Source organism: Cupressus sempervirens, chromosome 10 (genome assembly GCF_028749045.1).
Source record: "Cupressus sempervirens isolate cs-2001-9-10 chromosome 10, ASM2874904v1, whole genome shotgun sequence".
Lineage (NCBI taxonomy): Eukaryota > Viridiplantae > Streptophyta > Pinopsida > Cupressales > Cupressaceae > Cupressus > Cupressus sempervirens.
In genome coordinates this window covers 407,492,024-407,509,496 of record NC_143127.1, presented here as the reverse complement: position 1 = coordinate 407,509,496, position 17,473 = coordinate 407,492,024, and the positions used below count along the sequence as shown (strand labels likewise).

Genomic DNA, 17,473 nt, shown 5'->3' with positions numbered 1-17,473 from the left:
CAGACCCAAGTGGCAATAGCAATGGCAGTGGCGGTGGCAATGGTTCATGTCTTGATATTGGAAGCAATGAAGATGATATTGACTTTGGCATGCATATTGATGCTGATAGTGAATCTAAAGAAAACACAACGAACAATGAAATGTTATATGCAATAAATGAGGAGGATTCTGATGATAGTGATGCTGAGCCGGTCCAGGCAAATTGGCAACTATAGCAGCTTCTCAACCTCAAGTTCTAACTTCTGATTGAGTCAAGTAGTAGGCTAGTAGTAGTAGCTCCTATCTAAGACTCTATCTACTCATTAATTATGTTTGTAGAAGTCAATTTATGGCCTTTATTCACTATCCTTTTATGGATGCTTAAATTTTTTTTTGAACATGTTGATGTTACAAACTTACATGTTGAGATTTTCATTGATTGTATTTTTTAAGATGATGAGATTTTCATTGATTCTAGTTTCTTAAAAAAATTGTAACATAATGCATTTAACAAAATAAGCTCTATTTAAAAAAAAATTGTATTATATTTTATAATTATAAATCAACGATTTAGCCTATAACACAATAAATTTAACAATTACAAACAGTTATAACCCTTTGCAAATGACTTGATGTCAAATTGAAATGACCATTGACCCTGCATTCCGTTTTGCAGATATAAGGGAGCAACGATAGCTATAATTTAGTTTGTAATTGTATATATAATTATAAAATTACTACATAATACATTATGTGTATACAACATAGTTCCAAGAATCACGACAATTAAAGCGATTCACACGATTTGATGATTCGATTCACGATTTGATTCGAGCTTGCTGATTCTGATTCTTGTTACTTTGGTATACAATCACATTGCCAATTGTACAATTTTTTCAAGTAGTAGGGAATTTTTTTCCATTTTCTCTGTGTAGTAATAGTATGCCAGTGCATGGCTGCCCAACTATCTTGATATGCTGGCTCTTGATTTGTGTAACAATTAACATTAAACAAAGTTGAAATTAAATCCAAAATTTTAAATTAAAGAGCAACAAGTAATAAAACAATTATAGTAATATCACTTACTAAGTTGTTACTTCTTAGTGCTATCAGCTATGACTGCCACTGACAACAACATAACAGTTTGAGAAGATGACCCAGCTTCAATGAATTTCTTTAGGGCACTCCATTCTGCATCATTTGGAGGATCCATTTGTTTGAGGTTGTAGCTAAATAGTTGTAACCTTGTGAACAATGAATACTTCTGAGAGATAGTTTTATATGAATTGAGAAATTTATCTATAACTTCATTCATTGTTGATAGTGGTTTAGGCAACTTGCAATTCTTTCTGGAGTGGTTTCCTTAGGCAAGTTGCTTAAATTAGAATTCATGTTGTCCTGCAACTTTTTCATGTAATTTTCTTTTCCAATGAATCTGCCATCTAAGTTAACTTGATTTAGTAATCCAATATTTAACAAGTTTAGTATGATGTTATTCATCTTCATCAAGTCTTTCGAAGCAGATTTGAGAGCTTGAGCTATTTCCGTTACTTGTTCACAATTGTGACAGACCTCAATGGTCATTACAGAGGCATCCGAGTGGGTGTTTATTCCATGGTTTGCCAAATCCCTGTCACTGGATCTCTTTACTTTATTCAAAATTTAGTTAGCAAGATTTTTTTAGGAATTGGTGAAGATTTTTTTTTTTACCTTGAACATCATTTTTTACATTTTCTAAGACAAGTCTAAGATTGCTATTTAAATCAAGCCATTCAAACAATCACTGTTCTTCATTGTTTTGTCCCAATTTTCTTGTTTGATAAGCTTAACCGTGTTTATTATAGTATCCTTCACATGATGGTCTTTGGAAGAGGTCGTTCTATTTTGTGCAATTACATTCTCCATCTTTTTTTTCATTTTAGACATCTCTTTTTCACTCTTTTTCTATATTTCCTTGAGTTGCCCTTGCCAATTAGTTGCTCTCTTCCTCTTATCCTCCAATTTCTTCTTCAAATCTTGGATTGTATTTATAGTAGTTACCTCTTTTTTCTTCTCATTCTCGAGTTACATTTTCAAATCATGGATTGTCTTTGCAGTGGACGACTCCTTTTTCTTTGCATTGTCCAATTCCTTCTTCAAATCATGGAGTCTTTGAGTAGACTCCTCTTTCTTCGCGTTCTCCAATTCCTTTCTCAAATCGAGAATTTTCTTTGCAGCTAAATCCTCTTTTTTCTTTGCATTCTCCAATTTCCTCCTCATATGGTGGATTGTGTTAGTGCTTGTAGTAGCACTAGACTCCATTTTATTTGCATTCTCCAATTCCTTCTTCAAATAAAGGATACTTTTTGCAGTTGACTCCTCTCTCTTTTTCACATTCTCCAATTGCTTATTCAAATTGTGGATTGTGTTTGCACTAGACTCTTCTTTTTTCTTCTTATTCCCCAATTCATTTTGCAAATTATAAATCATCCTTGCCCTAGACTCCACTTTTTTCTTTTCATTCTCCAATTCAATCTTCAAATTATTATTTTCCTTGACAGTAGAGTCTAGGTCAATTTTCAATTTATTGTTGACCTATGCACTACTCTCTACAAACTTGAACAATTATGTAGTAGAGGCTTGTTCATGTTGAAGTCTTTTTTGGCACTCATCCAATTCTTTAGTCAAATTTTGTACTTGTTCATTCATCTTTTCTTGCTAGACAATTGCCTCTATAGGAGAAGAATTTTTTATCCCGCTTTGCAATTCTTTGAACTTGTTGTCTACTACTTTCTCCTTGGCATTCACATTATCAAAGTTTGCCTATAACTTTTCTATTTGCTTTGTAAGCCTTTTGTTTTCCCTCTTTGCTTTCAAAAGTGTAGAGTAGACCATTTTTTTGCTCTCTTTTGATATATTGATTTTGTCAATATTTTTCACTTTTGACAAATCCATTTGAAGATTGGTAACTTGTATATCGTTACAATTTATTACATTTTCTGGTGGATTATTATCTCTACCCAAGGGCATAACAACCATGAAGTTCATCATTTCATTGTTTGGACATATGTTGGAAATATTCTGTTAGTAGATCCCTGACATTCAACAACTACATCACTTTTCAAAATCTTCATAATTTGCCTATTTCTTTTGCTTGTCTGTTTAAACTTTGATGCAAACTTATTCAAACTAAAATTTGGGTTTGCTGACACAATTGAGTGTTTGAAAGGTGAATTATTAGTTGTATAATTGTATGCTCTTCCAACTCTAGTTAAACTTACTCCACCTACAATTTTATTTTGAAGATTGCTAACAGACTGAAGATGGCCCGTTCCAAATCCTGGCGTTTTAAGACTATTTTTTGGGTTTTGTACAGAAGCTACTTGTGCATACATTGGTGAAGTAACCGCTGACATTGCTGGCGATATAATTGTCATAAATTTTTGCTTTTTTACACAAGGTTCATCCATGCTAGTGCCAGTGCCAATGCCAATGGGATCAACTACAACTGGATTTGAAGATTTAACAAATAATGTGTTGGGATGACCTTCAAAAGTAGATGTATAATATTTTTTGCCCTTTCTAGATGAATCATCTTCAATCTCAGAGAGTCCAATGATTGGATTACATCCTATTTTGTATGGGTCTAGTACTAGAACTGGATTCCAAATCCCTTCACCACTTGTACCAATGGACCCTATACTTGAATAACCCATTTTTTGTATCATAGTTGCCCCTTTACTATATGTTTGTTTAACATAATCACTCATTTGAAGTTCAACAATATCTTTGCCCCTGGTTGACCTGGAATCCTGAATACCTTGAATTTTGACATCAGACTTGAGGTCCTTCTATCTTTCATTATCATTGTCACTACCAAAATCATATAGTATAGTTGGATGCTCTTTATTCCAATAATCGTTGAAAAGTTCATCCTCCTCAATTTCATCAAAACCAGTTGATGTCCTTGGTTCACCCAAATTTTGCCTCATTTTCTTAAAATTAGTCATCTTGGTTTGAAACCACAAAGAAAATGCACATGCCTCTTTAATTGCTTTCGACATAGACCTCTTAGAAGGTTTAGATGACTTTCTTGTAGAAATTTAAGTATGTCAGAGGCTCTGATTTGTGCAATGTCATAATTTGGGATGACAATTCTTGCATTGAAATATGATTCTCTATTGCATGTTTCTAAATCTCTTTCTTAATCTCATCCCATGAATCCTTGTTTTTTAACTTTTCTATCGATGGTATCTCCTAATGTTGATATTTCCTCACAAAGTTCCCATTGGCAATAAGTATCACTTTTATTATGTTCAGTGGATCATAATTCCAGTGACTAACAAAATCAAAGCCAAAAAAAATTACCAATTCATTTGCCACTTTGAAAGCTTTTTTCTCAAATTTGAGGCCTCCAATTGTGAAAGGCAAGGAAGGAAATATCATTTTCTTTTATTGTCCATTGAAAAGTTCATTTACACTCTCCATCTGCTGTACATATTCTAGTGAAAAAACCCTTTCTGTAACATGCGTTAGAAGTTTGAAGGGTTCAACTGCTAAACTGTAAAACCTTAAGACAATGTGCTCTTCCATAAAGAACTAGTCAGCCAATTGAATTTGACTTCCCAATTGAATGCAATCTTTACAAGACACGAGAAATCTAGGCATCAAAGTGCTTGTGATTTTTTGGTAAATAGGTGCCAAAAAGAAGTCTACAAAATGGTTGTAGTTTTTATTTGTAGAAATCATCCTCATCTTATGTGTCCGCTAATATATTGGACTTGGAGTCTCTGATTTCTTCTAAATTTTCTCATCAAACTTATAGACCTCAATATCAAGCTTCTTGTTCTCTGTCTCAAATATTAGGCAATGCTTTGCTAAAAGAAGGTAGCACAAGTAACTTGTGAACCTAAATGTCTTTGTCTTGCTTATAGTTGTACTTTGTTTAATCATTAGTAATTGTTGTTGCATAGATTCAACAATGTGCTGAACAAAATTATATCTTACATCTACCTTCTCAACTGATTGACCTCAACAATGGATATTATAAATCATTTCAAGAACACTAGCCCCCACTTCCTTATTACTATCCAATCCCAGACAAAATGATAACAAAGAAATAGTATTCTGAACCCATGGCACAAAAATATCATACTGATAAGGAGGCTTATGGTCTATGTCTAGTGTAACACTAGTAGAGGACTCTGAGTTTATTAAACCCTTAATAAATGAATCTTGAAAAACTCTTTCCAGTTTGTCATAAGCCTATGCTAGTTTATCCAAGTCAATGTACTTGTTAAAGCTTTTTGGTTTAAACCCTAGGCCTTGGTCTAATAGGGTGAAAAATTCACTCTCAGTTATGGATAAAATTTCCTCTTGAGTGTTTTGGTTTACAAATGCCTTTCTATTTTCATCATAATTCTAAGCACATAGCATTACAATTTCAGGGAAAGGGAATACTTCAGGTATAACAATGTTTGCTAATCTAGTAATCAGAGCAGCTAGTTTATTTGTATGTGCACAAATACTGTTGTTATATTTATAATAATTTCTCCCCTTCAGTGGATCTTTCCACTTATTAAACAATGAATGTCTAATTCCCATGATTCCTAAATCTCCATGGATAAAAGGATCAAGAATATCATGACATTCATCAGTGAAACTTGGGGTATGTATCATTTTCCTGAGTTCTATAATGTGTTTCTTTTCCTTTATGCTTGCACTCGTACCAAAGGTTTTTGACTTTGTTTTGCCCATGCTACTACTAGTTATTACACAAAATTTTTCTTCAAACCCTATTAAAAATAATTGTTAAGTGTAAACCTAAGACAGTTAAAATCAAGATTTCTATTGTTGCAAATTGCAATGAAAAAAGTTTTAAAAAAATTAAATGCCTAGAATCGAGATTGGATAATTGTTGTTGTCATCTAATACTCAAGTTTCACACTTTCAGTCTTCAGAACACAAAATGGAATTCTACCAGTCTTTGAAAATTTGAAAATTGAAAACCTTATCGTATCAGACTCGACTTGGAGAACTTTCAACTTCATACTCTAAAAACATACAGGGTTAATAGTTAAAAAGAAAGTATTAAGTAATTAATAGTTTTAGGTATTTTACTAATAGTATGTACAATGTACATGTAAATGACATAAAGAGTCAAAACTCAATAATTTAGTAATGTACATAACAATAATAATAAAAAGTAAAAATTTATTACATTGATATACATTTGAATAAATTTGTTCATTTTAAATAAATAAATTAATAAAAATAGAACTTAATCATCGATGATTCGATATCGTTTTTGGGTGAATTTGTGAAGTGATATCGCCGTTGTTAAGAGTCATCCGAAATCGTGACACGTATCAATTGTGACACTTGTAAAGGACACATGTCAATTGTGACACTTGTAAAGGACACATGTCACAATTTCAGATGAATCTAGGCACTTGGGAAAGGATTCCTCAAATCAACCTGAAATTCATCTTGGGCCATCAATCTTTCTTTTAATCAATGGTCGAGATTCCAATTTTTGAGTAGAATCTTGTAGTACACGTGTCCTAATTTTGGGTTAATTTAATTATTTCTATATAAAAAATATAATTCATAATTATAAGTTCTTTCCACTCTACAAAGTCGATACGAATAAACAAAGGAAAGATGTCAAAAATTGTACGTGGCAAAAGACGATTTGGAAAGTGACAACGTGCAATAAAAAAAAACCCAAACTAACAAACTGAGATGATATCCATATGCCAGAATTACAGAGACCATAAGTCAGCTTATGAAGTAGGAAGATATGTAACAAGCCACTATTTTTATATATACTGATAACGATATTTACATATCAAAATTGTATACAAGATAGTTTCGTGTAGATAAGAGGATTGCTTATAAAATGTAGCCTTACTAAAACTTAATGAATAAGAAACTATAACTAGAAACCAGTTAGCGATAAGTAAATAACTGATACCTATATGTAAGTACTATGCCCTATATTTAATTGGGTCAAAACAGTACTACCAAAATAACCTAGAATTATAGCTAAGTATGTCAATATTGTTTCTTAAGAACCATGATAATCTCTAAAGCCTCATGTAGCTTTGTGGTCTTTGAACATGGAGGAAACTCGTAGGTCATCCTGCCTCTACTGATTTATCATAATTTGGAATGCAGAATGCCACATTGTCCAAATCAGAAAGATCTGCATCTGGGTGAATGTATGCATCAAAGGCCCTCAAATAATTCAGGAGCCAATCTCTATCAGGATCCTCAATTATACCTCTCCATCTTAGTAGGAAGTTAATGCTTGCTTCCATCCTCAGCCACTTTTTGAAGAATTGAATGTTGTCATCACCTAGGGCTTCTAGCTAGCTCTAGACTATCCAATTCATATTCCATGTATGCTTCTAGAAGGGGGATCCGTAGCCTCTCATCGATGTTAGCTACCACTATCTCCAGCCATAGCAACCAACAGGGATTGAAAAGGTTGTAGCTCAACCTAACAATTTCCTATTTCTCCACCCCTACCCTAGCAAGGCGGCCTACCCAAAGCCCTATAATATCACTATTAGTCCTCCAAGAATACTCATAATCAAAAACTCCCTTAGCTAGCACTCTACTAATTGCAATTTGACTCATATCATCTATTGGACGAAATAACCTATTCCATCTTTCTTGCTTGACAGGGCTGCAGAAGGCCATACTGTGGTTTTCGAAGGCATGATACAAGTAGATATTTGTATCCATGAAGAAGCATAGTAACATTCAAGGGCTACTATGAGAATAAATGCTTCCAAGCCGAAACCAGTAGTTATAGATTTTAGGAGGAAAAAACTAGAATCGAAATGATGACAAGGACACCCTAAGGCCTTGTTTGGTTGTGAGAATAGGAGCAGAATAAGAAAAGTTATATACTGGAATTCACCAATTTAACGTTTGTGTGCAAAAAATAAAAGTGGAATAAGAATCCTCCTCTCCTCAATTTACCTTTAAACAGGCATAGCGAAGTTCCTAAAAAAATTTGGAATAAGAATAGTCTATTCTTATTCCACTTTTTATAAAGAAAATATTATATCCTGTCGAGTCTGTGAGTTTACTCTTATTTCATTTTGCCGCTCAATTTTTCCATCTTCATTCTGCTACTCAATGCTATTCATGCATTTGAGAGAGCCATCGATGCAAGATTTTCCCTTCTGAGCACATCAAGAATTTGAGAGCACTAGCCTTGTATGCCCTTGATAGTAGGTACAAAGCGAAGCCCTTTCAGTTTCTTGGATTTTATATCTTTTTGCATCTAATGGATTTGGGTTTTGTATTTTTTGGCAGGGCTTTTCTTGTGTCGCCAAATGGCCAAACACACTGCATATTTTAGTGAGCGAAGGGAGGGTTTCCAAACACTAAGTAAATTTTTACCTTCAATATGCTTATGGTTGTAATGAAACATGCCCTATTATGGATTCCTTTGGCAAAACACATCCTTCTATGGCATCTTCTATGCATTCTGGCTTCATATTTGTTTTGTCATGATAAGGTAGGCTATGGAGCTACCAGTTTCTTTAGGGCACTAGATGACTATTCATTCTCTTTGTTTGTGAGTGCTTATCTTGACTTACTAGGTTGTTCAATAAGACCAACCCTATATTATCAAACCTTTCACAAAAATAATTTGAGTGATGCATCATAGCCTAGAATAAGGTCATGACAAAGTTTTTTTCCAAACTTACTACTTTAACCCACATTTCACCATAGATTGAACAGAGTTTTGGTGTTGGACTAGGTTTAGTTAGGGGTGTTAAAGAATGTTTTCAGGACCGCCCTGTGCCTCACAATCTGTCCACATTAATTGTTCTTCCTTTAAGATAACATCACTTGCAAATATAATAATAACACTTGAACTTTTCCTGTACCTTGCAACTTTTCCATATGAGGAGGTAAACTGAGGCTCTGGATTCTTAGCCATTTTTGTGTTGTAAAGCTCAAAAGTTTAGAGAATGGGAAATGGAAGGTACCACTGAAGGAAAAAGAGAGCCAAAATAATGAAAGTTTTAGATGATCACCTCTCTTTTTTCTTCATTGGTATATTTCCCTCGCTTCATTTTCTTATCTGATATCAATAGGATTTCAACTATTCTTACAACTATTGTTTCTATATGACAAAAAAGTCTCTGAAAGGATCTTTGTTTGTTAATATTGTCCAACACCCACAAAAACTTCCGCTATTCTTACAGCCAAATGCTATGTAAGTCTTGTAATTTTTCATTGGTTAGAAGAGAGCCAATACTTTAGATCTATATTTGAATGTTTTTTAGATTTTAGATTTCAATTCCAGCCAAATATAAGCTAAATCTTGAATGAAATAAGAAAAGAAATCATGGGAAAAATAAAAAATATTTTATCATTACAAATTTTATAGAGAAGTTTAAGGAGTCTTTTATTTTGGTCAATTTATCACTCTTTTCAATTGGAAATCTCTTGATTCCATGGCACTCTATAGGAGGTCTATACCTCAGCTGACCTTATAAAGAAGTTTTTTTATTAAGGCCTTCATACTATTCTACATTTAAGATCTTACAGAAGAATATTTGCCATGTTATAATATTATAAGTTTGGATTCATAAATTGCAGAATAGAAATGGTGGTAATGTTAAAACATTTTGTTACCATTTGAAATATGCTCCTTTTGGTTGCCATTTTAAAGAGTTATACATGTTTGATTTCCAGGCTGTACAGATGTAAGAAAAACATGTGGGGGTTAATCTAGAGATTTTAATTTTGTTTTGCATTGCTATAAATGTAATCTTTAGATAGTATGATGGATTTACTGTTTGTATATGAAGTAAGAAAACATGAGGGGATTAATCTTAGAAAATACCATGCACAAAATACCACGTAAATAAGGTTTTGTGAACAAAATTTGTCAAACCATGTTACATTTCCTTATCTACCAAGTTGCCTTTGTTCATTGATAATACATTTGGATTACTTAATTTGTTTTAAGGTGGGTGGAACTCATCTCTACAAATCAGAATATCCAACTTTGAAGTATATATTGCCTAATGATTTACATCTTTAATTTCCATTGAATCCACTAGGACATAATTGACATCTAATTGTTTAGTGTGTGGATGATTTTCATTTGGGTCAGAGAACTTCCTTGACCATGTATGTTCTCAGATCAACAAGCATTATTAAATGGCAAATCAGTATTGCCCCATTGATTTAACAAACAACAACTAGACCTGGCAATGTGCTATGAATCAAAATGATGTAAAATGTGGGTTTTTCATAAAGCCTACAGGTTTGTCCTTATAAATGCTTGGTTTCTCAATTTTTTGTCTTTTGTTTATTTTGGTAATTGGAGTGTAGGGAGAACATTCCAACCTTAAATGGAAAAAGATAGCATAACAGTAAATATGTTATAAAAAAATAGAATGCAGTGAAATTCATATAGTATTGCCAATTGCTTATAGAAAAATTAAGTATATTATTTGTCTATTAATAATTTTAGGTTGTGGCTAATGTAATGCTAATATGATGGTTATACTACTATGACCAAGATGCAAAATTTAGGATTATGGATATATCATGGAACACTAGTTTTCCACCTAAGAATGAAACATGAGCTCAATGGTTATGTCATTGAGCTAGGTGTGGTACCTACAAAATAAATTCCTATTTGTGGTGATGAAACAGAGAGTGATTTGAAAGTCGATTAAAAATTATTTTTACATTCCTATTCCTGATAATTGTCTTCCCAAGATACTTAGGAATGCCATTCTTGGTTCTGATCCATAATCACTTTTCAATCTCTGATTAGAATTAATTGTTAATTTAAATTGAAGCAAGGCCATGGCTAGTTGGTTATTCCAGGATCTTCAACCTTTCCAGAAAAGAATACAATACAAAACATTTTTTAAGTCATCATATCTTCTACATTGTCCATGAAGCTATTAAATAGAGAAAACACAACAACAAAAGTAATAGAGATATATCACCAACAAAAGTAACAAAGATGATCATAGATAGAACTGCATAAAAATCTATTGGTTCTTCTAATTTATAAAATGTAACAACAGTACATATTTATAATATAATGTGATTTAATAGACATTCAAGTTTCAACAACGTTCCTATAAATCTCAATTTTGATAACAAACTTGTGAAGTGATAGAAATGATGATTAGCTCTACAGTCTTTAATTGAGTCCTACTCAAACTCTATGACACATGAATGATAAATGTAAACTCAGTTAGACTTATTCCCACAGTTTCCTAAATAGATACCTTGTTTTGGTTCCACCTAGGGTTTTCCTAACTTGTAGATTCAATTTTTTTTTGCACAATAGCAAGATTCTTGGTATGATATTTAGTAATGAATGCATTAATAACTATAAGTCACCTATTGAATACTATGCCCATGATTGATGGGGTCATTGACGAGTTTCAATGTTTCAATTCTACTCAAACTTGCAAACAGATCAACGTTCCAAGGAATGATAAATAATTTTGATCAAAAGAATTCATCTGATAGGAAACATTTAATGGAAGAGACTCAAACAATTAAGTGAAAGCATTAACAATTATATGGCATTTATTTATATAGTAGGGCTTAGACAATTTATTTTGTGGTCAATGTAAAGGCTATTTAGATAGAATGAGTTCCTTTCATACATAACCAGTGCATGGATTAAAATATACAATGTTACTAGGTGGATCCACTTTGAAGATCCAATGTCCCTAAACTGTTGAGATTAGCAGTAGCAGTACTGTATACACCAAGAGATGATCCTATTACTGAGTTTCCCACTTGCCACACCTGATTTATACTTGTTTGATTGGAACTGAGTAGCAAGGAGGCAAATATTTTTATTTTCACACTGCTACTCTCATAAACAACACTCTTTTTTATCACATTGAGACTAATAGAGGATGGATTCAGAGTAGCAGTCATAGAGACCACATTGTATGTATCAACAATAGTTGATCCATTACTCAATCTAAAGGCAATCAAGGCTTGTGTGCCAATCATTTGAACCCCATTAGGGTTTATACCCCAACCCACCCAGCCCCTTGAAGCAGCAGGGGCAACCTGGAAAGCTATGTCCAAAGAACCATTCTTTACAACAAAAGGTATATGATAAAGTATCTCCTAAAGCTTGTAATTTATTGCAATTTTCATAACTTTTGGCCTCAGTTACATTGAATTGTAGTGGGCAACTTGAATTTGAAGTCTGTGTAGATACATCCCACCCAAACAAAAGCACAACAACAAACAATATCATGAACATAGGATGGCCCATTATTCAAACTGTAATAATTTAGACAGAGTAAATATGGTTTTGGTTTGACATATGAAAGCTTGATCTTGCGATCTTCAAAGATTACAATATTATTAGGTGCTATATCAAATGCAATTATGATTTTAAGCTAGGAAGATCATTTTTACTATCTTTTGTTTCCTGTTGTTACATGATATTGCTAAAGGTATATTCGTGATGCTTGCTAATGACTTGTTGATTTGATTTCTGTATTATACTAATTCTGATTGTATTCCTTTTTTCTTCCTTATGTTTGATGCTTATAACATTATTGGTTGATTATAGGATTACTACATGTGTGCACATTGTTTCCTGATGTGATTGCTTAAAAACAATGGACTTAGATTATAAAAGAATAATTGTACACATTAGCGAGACATATTATATTACTCTACCTTTTTGATAATATTCATGTTTTATTGCATAGCTTATATATAGTATATACTATTGGCATTTCATTACTGTCATTTGTTTCAGATTTCATGTTAGCAAACTGATTTTTGTTTCAAATTTCACTCTCCTCATCTTTGGTACTAATTTTATCTAGGTCATCGATGGATCTTTCTACTGATCCAAGGATTCATGGTCTCATTGGTAGGAGGACTAGAATCATGCTTGCACTTGCAGCTTCTCTTGTCACACTTGCAATATCCACTGCAGCATCTGCACAAGAAGCAAGAAGAGAAAGGCGTAAGCATATAAGAGATGAAATCCCATTTTATAAGAGTATTATTCATTCAAATGAGATTGATTTCCATGACCAACTTTATATGAATAGATCAACCTTCTTTTGTCTATCCACTATTCTTAGGCAAAAAGAAATCATTAGAGGTTCTTGCAACATCACTTTAGAAGAACAACTAGTGATGTTCCTCCACACACTTGGGCACAATTTGAGGAATCACAAGATTACTCATAATTTTGGTCAGTCGGGAGAGACAATTAATAGATACTTCCATAAGGTCTTGAGGGCTATCTTAGCACTCCATGTTGACTATATATTTCCCACTAAGACAAACTCTCCTCCTCAAATTCTTGGGAAGGATCATTTTAATCCCTATTTCAAGGTACATCTCCTATTGCCATATATTTTTTATGTTGATTATTACTCATAATAATATGCTTTTTAATGCAAATTCATGATTTGTAGGATTGTATTGGAGCAATAGATGGGACCCATATATCGACTACTATTGATGTCAACAAACAAGCTAAATATTGTGATAGAAAAGGCAACCTATCACAGAATGTTATGGGTGTGTGTTCCTTTGATTATAAGTTTCAATACATTCTTGCTGGTTAGGAAGGGTCTGCAATAGATAGTTGTGTTCTTGCTTCTACTTTGTCTAGATTAGATCTACTAGTAGTTCCCCCCGGTATGTGCAATCAACTTGTTAATGTTTAATTCCTTTTATTTTATGAGAGATGTGTCAAGGTTATATCAATATACTTTTTGTACATTTTTGTAGGTACATTTTATTTGGTTGATGCGGGATATTCAAATGTACCTAGATTTCTTACCCCTTATTGGTGTACACACTACCATCTAAAGGAGTGTTGTAGAGAAAATTCAATTAAATCTTCACAAGAGCTATTTAATCACCGACACTCCTCAATTTAGAATACGATAGAGCATACATTTGGCATTCTCAAGAAATGTTTTCCTATCTTAAGGCATACAACATTGTATCAAATAATGACATAGACTAAGATTGTTATGTTCCTTAGCATGGCTCAAGAAACACAAGTCAGCAATGCACCTTCTATGAATAGGGTGCTATGGACTAGGGATATGGAGCACAAATTCCTTGAGTTGCTTCAAGAGCAAGTACAACTAGGCCGAAAAGGTGAAGGTGGTTTCAAAAAGGAAGCTTGGACTACCATTGAAAGGCAGTTCAATGATGAGCTGAAGCAAAATTTGACCAAGGATAATTTGAAGAATAAATTAAAAACATGGAAAGTGGGATTTAGAGTAATGAAAGATTTAAGAAATACAAGTGGCTTTGCATGGAATGAAGGTACACAGTGTGTGGATGCTGAAGATAGTTTTTGGAATGAGTTGTTGAAGGTAAAGTGGCATTTAATATTCATTTTGTTTACATATAACTTTATATTTGTAAATTTAGTATTGAAAGACAACTAACCATTTCAATTGTTTCCCAATTTGTAGAGGAAAGAATTAAAAAATGCAAAAGTGTATAAAAGGCAGCCATTCCAATACTATAATGAGTTAGCCTTCATTGTGGAAAATGACATGACAATAGGTAATGTAGCTACCATGGCTCAGGAGACGGAGGAAGGGAACATTATGGATGAGGCCATCGATCTTGATGATGTTGGGGATTTCATTATACCAGTTGATGTTGATAGTCATTTAGATGAAGAATTTGCTCAATCCAACCAATCAAGTGCAAGTGGTAGTTAGAGAATATCACCATCTTCATCAAGGAAGGGAAATAGAAAGAAGGTGAGCATGGTTGGTTCGATGGATACCATTTTTGAAGCCATGAATAGGATCCATGAGGGCATGTTAAAGCCTTACATTGTCAAAGTGCATGAAGAGGATTCTGAATCTGTTGGAGAGAAAATATATGATGCCCTCAAAGGCATTCATAGGATTAGTGAAGATTCAATGATAAAGACCTATGATGATTTTTTGGTTGAAACCAAAAGAGCAAAAGGCTTCTTGAGAATGACCGAGGGGGAGAGAGTCAAATACATACAACTTAAGTATGGAGGACTCTAGAGTTTTTGTTAAAACTATTTCAAATTATAGTGACCTTTATATTGACTGCTTCATAGCATGCCTTATGCATGCCTTATGATATTATCAGCTACAATACATATTTTTATTACCTGCAAAAAATATTTTTATAAGATTTTCTATGACTTTATGACAAGTGTATATGGAAAATTATTCATTTCCTTCACTTGTTTAAATATTTAAAGATGCTTGTACTTGTTCTTCTTATATATTAACCCACACGGTGGACTTAGTCGTTTGCACTAATCATAGAACTATTTGCAGATTTGATAGCTATTGGTACCAAATTCTTTACACATTAGTCCCTGACTTCTATTGAGCTACTTGGATAGGCATTTGGTCAAACAGTTTACATGGTGTCTAGGCCGCTTCACATTATTTTGTTGGGTAAAATGCAGAATACTGTGATATTCACTTGTGTTGTTTGACTCCTATTAGCATTACAACTCTTGTGTTGTTTGACTATAATATTCACTTGTGCTATTTGACTCCTATCAACATTACTAGCTCTTTTGTTGTTTAGTAATATCTACATCAACATTACTAACTCTTGTGCTATTTGGCTCCTATGGATAATGTCTTAATTTGGACAATGTCCCTTTTTTTGGGTGTGCACAATGTTGATATCTTCTTTCTATTCATGTTTTTTCTCATTTTCATAAACCTACTGTTTGATTCTTCACTCCCATAAATAATGCAGTAGTAGGAGATGCTATATTTACCATTTTTAGGATTTCATATCGCTTGATATAATGATCCAATCGAATTTCAAACTAAAATAGATGCAATGATGTATTTTTTTGTGAACAACTCCCCGGCTATATAAATTGCTATTTAAATAGGCTTTTAATAATGATTATAAAGATTTTGTATAGTGATTTAAAAGACTTTTATTATAGTATGTGTATTTTCATATAACTAATGTATTTTTTATGTTGCAGGGTTGATGGCTTTAATCAATGTGCCAACATGTCGATGTGGTGCTGGCCCTTGTTTGTTGAAAATCTCCAACACAAAAAAAAACCTTGGGAATAAATTTTGGTCTTGCCCGAATAAGAAAAAGGTCGTTATTAATTTTCTTAGAAATTAGTGTAATGAATAAATAATTATTATACTAGGAACTAATGAAGATTTGCTAATGTAGGGACACGATGGATGTGGATTCTTTGAATGGGCTACTAATGCATAAAAAAGTAGAGTGCGTGATGATGGAGTAGAGTGCAAGTGTTGCAATAGTCAGAAGGATGAAATTTACTTTTTACTATTCTTGTTTGTCTTTTAATTGCATTTATTTGTTGGGAGCATATGTGAAAAAATGCATAGCTATAATTTTTTATAAGGATTTTTATCAATGACAAAATGTCTAATATCAGACATGATATTTATTATAAACTTTTGTTGGTTGTTCCCTATCTTTGTTTGGTGAATCACACTGTTGTATTTGGGCCTTATATTGTAATAATTTTAGATCTGATGTACAAGGTTTTGGGACCTTTCAAAACCTGTTTTTACATAATCAAAACTTTTATTAAAATTATCTTTACAAATAAATCATATCTTTGGCCTTCTAAATAAAACTAGGTTCAAATATCGTATATTTTACTTTTTTATATATTTAAAACAAAAATGTTTGTGTTTGTCGAAAATGAGAGATATGTGGCATCTCCCTTGATAAGGACGAGAATAGTCTTTGGACTTTCCTTCACACATGGTTTAAGGCTATCAATCATTGATGGTTCTTACCCAAAAATAAAATAATTTTAGTTTTGATAGTTATATTTAACATAATTTTTTATATTCTTTATGCATACAATAGTATTTATAATTGAAATCTTCAAATGTAAGTAAAATTTTAAAAAATGTTGTCAAATATTTATAATTAAAAATTGTAACTTTTGACTTCTTTAACAATGAACATATATATTAAAAAATCACGCTTATAATGGAAACATTTTTAGGCAATATTGAACATAATCTTAAAATAACTAGATTTAAATCCAACAAAAAGATCCAAAAATGTGGGTATGACAAAGCAAATTGATTAAAATTGGTTGCTTTCAGTGTGGGCTTAGCAAGCAAATATATTTGTGGATAAGAGAGGTCTAAATATTTAAACTTTTTAAACTTTGAAACACATTTAACTTGGTATTAAGTGAAATATGTGATATACCTTTCTTACTGATAAAGTCAAATTATAATGAAGAGGGTAGTAAATTAATTTGACTTTAAAAAATTTAACAAAAAAATATTTTTTATAAATTCATATTAAGATTTAAAAAAAACTTATTCTAATTCCTATTTTTATTGATGCAACCAAACACGGAATAGTCATCTACCGATTCCTCTTCCGGGACAACCAAACACCTCCAAATGATATTCCAAAATTTATTTTCAGAATGTGCAAATTTTGGAAGAGAGCTTATTCCAGC

General features: G+C 32.6%; 1 protein-coding gene and 2 pseudogenes across 1 annotated transcript; 2 read left to right on the top strand and 1 right to left on the bottom strand.

Moving 5' to 3' along the window:
• Positions 1 to 11,667: 11,667 nt before the first annotated feature.
• On the bottom strand, positions 11,668 to 12,262 carry LOC149534401 (auxin-induced in root cultures protein 12-like; annotated as a pseudogene).
• A 1,747-nt stretch (positions 12,263 to 14,009) lies between these two features.
• LOC149534400 (uncharacterized) lies at positions 14,010 to 14,705 on the top strand. The gene is made up of 2 exons (XM_089806021.1): positions 14,010 to 14,348; positions 14,451 to 14,705. The coding sequence occupies exons 1-2, from the start codon at positions 14,010 to 14,012 to the stop codon at positions 14,703 to 14,705; spliced, it is 594 nt and encodes a 197-aa protein (XP_089662147.1).
• A 1,971-nt stretch (positions 14,706 to 16,676) lies between these two features.
• LOC149534399 (U6atac minor spliceosomal RNA) lies at positions 16,677 to 16,806 on the top strand (annotated as a pseudogene).
• Positions 16,807 to 17,473: the final 667 nt, after the last annotated feature.

Excerpts from the sequence above, each read along its gene's own strand:
- LOC149534400 (XM_089806021.1), top strand. The coding sequence starts at position 14,010 with ATGGCTCAAGAAACACAAGTCAGCAATGCACCTTCTATGAATAGGGTG. Across the intron at positions 14,349-14,450 it reads TTTGGAATGAGTTGTTGAAG|AGGAAAGAATTAAAAAATGC; the intron begins GTAAAGTGGCAT and ends CCCAATTTGTAG.